General features: G+C 42.0%; 1 protein-coding gene across 1 annotated transcript; it reads right to left on the reverse strand.

The window, feature by feature from the left end:
* Positions 1–294: 294 nt before the first annotated feature.
* On the reverse strand, positions 295–1,410 carry LOC134644497 (zona pellucida-like domain-containing protein 1). The gene has a single exon (XM_063497584.1). The coding sequence runs from the start codon at positions 1,255–1,257 to the stop codon at positions 295–297; it is 963 nt and encodes a 320-aa protein (XP_063353654.1). The 5' UTR covers positions 1,258–1,410.
* Between the last annotated feature and the right edge of the window lie 410 nt (positions 1,411–1,820).

The raw sequence follows: 1,820 nt of genomic DNA on the forward strand, positions 1-1,820 counted from the left end.
ACAATAAGTCCTAAAAAGCATGAGCCTTTGACCTATGCTTTGACACATCAATGTAAATACAAATAAATAGAGTATAAAGATTACAAAGTCAATGCTGGATTTTACAGTCATTTTCAAAAAACAGTATCATCAATGTTGTAATGGTTAGTCTTTGACAGAAAGTTGACAAGTTGCTTTGCGAAAGACAAAACGCTTTTTTAGGATACTCTGACTGCTTTATAAGACCTCACACACATTCACAAATCTTACAAATATTCAAATTTGACATTTGATTGCTGTTTTCCCTACTATTTTTTAATGTTTCCTGAACCTTTTATAAAACACAGCTGCAATAATGAGAGCAATTAAGAAAGCAAAGGCAAGGACACCAACACCCACACCGAGCCCGACATCAGAATTATATTTTTCTACAACAATTGGCTTCTCTTTGGACTCAACATTTTCAGCTTTGGTAATGATCTTTGGAGAGATGATGGTGTAAGCCTTGGTTATGCCCACTTCAGAAGTATCAAGGGTGCTCCTCTTCATTCTTTGTGCACAGTGCTTGAATGTGCTGCAGGTGCTCCTTTCACATAGACGAATGATGCAGTGGATGTAGTAGGTGGACACAGGCTCCTTCTCGTGTTCGATGAAGCGGAAGGCTGGGAACTTAAAGCGAGCTCTTTGGCTGTCTCCATTCTCAATCATGTTTGTGAACTGATCCTTAGAGCAGGAGACAAACAAGTTGAAGATGCTAGAGTTGGATGGCAGAGGGGAAATGGTGGCATAGCATCGGTCCAGCAGGACATTATACTGGCGTGTGAGGTTGGTGGCCTTGATCTCAACATACACATCGGTCCTCAGTTCAATTCCCCACTGTGGGATTACCAGTGGTTGGGTGTAGTTGGCATCACTAAACAGCTTCATGCTCAAGGTGCTGATGAAACTGCCATTGTTGTCCTTGACTATGATAGAGGTGGCTGACACATTAAGCTGGGTGTAGTTGATCATATATTCTAAAGGGTAGGAACAGGAATAGTAGTACATCAACTCAGTTTTGTAGGAAATTTTTCCTGTTGTGGGCTCGAAAGACTGGACCACACCACTGATGTTGATTGTGTCAATGCTGGAAAAGTCCGAGAATATACCTGTACCAGGAGCGCTGGTGGTCCTGAATATGCTTCCACAGCCGTGGGTCATATTTAGTGGAAAGTGAAAACGAGCAACTGGTGGAGTCACAGATTGATCTAGGGTGGCTCGACAGACTGGGTCCAACATGTGGTTAAGGATCAGGAGGGTCTCATTGTAGCCAGCGTAGATAACCGGGCAGATTTCAATTGCAAGCTCAATGGCTGAAGTGCCGCACCGCACTGCAATGTCATTGATCCGTGGCCATCGTGCCTCTTTTCCACACTCATCCAGTGTTAGCTGACTACTTGTAACTATCAGAGAAAGAAAAGGTAAAATAATCTTCATCATTCTTTTGCAGCCTTGTCTTCAACGTGCTAAAAATCTCGACTTGTACATGAGCTGGAAAGCCTTCATAGTTTGCATGAAGTCAAAGTTATGTTTTCAAAGCTCTTTATACACAAGTATGTGCTTTGGGATTGGCCCAAAACAAGGTCAAGCATTCATTTTCTTTGTAACAACTGCATTGTATGTAGCAGAAGAACTCCAATCTGGACTGTATCCTAAGGGCAGTAACTGAAGCACCTTACCTTTTTAATGCAGAGGCAATGGGCTTGTTCTTTTGTTGATTATGTTTTTGCAAAACCACATTTCAGTAAACATGAGCTGAGTCACTGACCAGCAATTACAATACTGTGACAGTTCTCCTACCT

Source organism: Pelmatolapia mariae, linkage group LG16_19, assembly GCF_036321145.2.
Source record: "Pelmatolapia mariae isolate MD_Pm_ZW linkage group LG16_19, Pm_UMD_F_2, whole genome shotgun sequence".
Classification (NCBI taxonomy): Eukaryota; Metazoa; Chordata; class Actinopteri; order Cichliformes; family Cichlidae; genus Pelmatolapia; species Pelmatolapia mariae.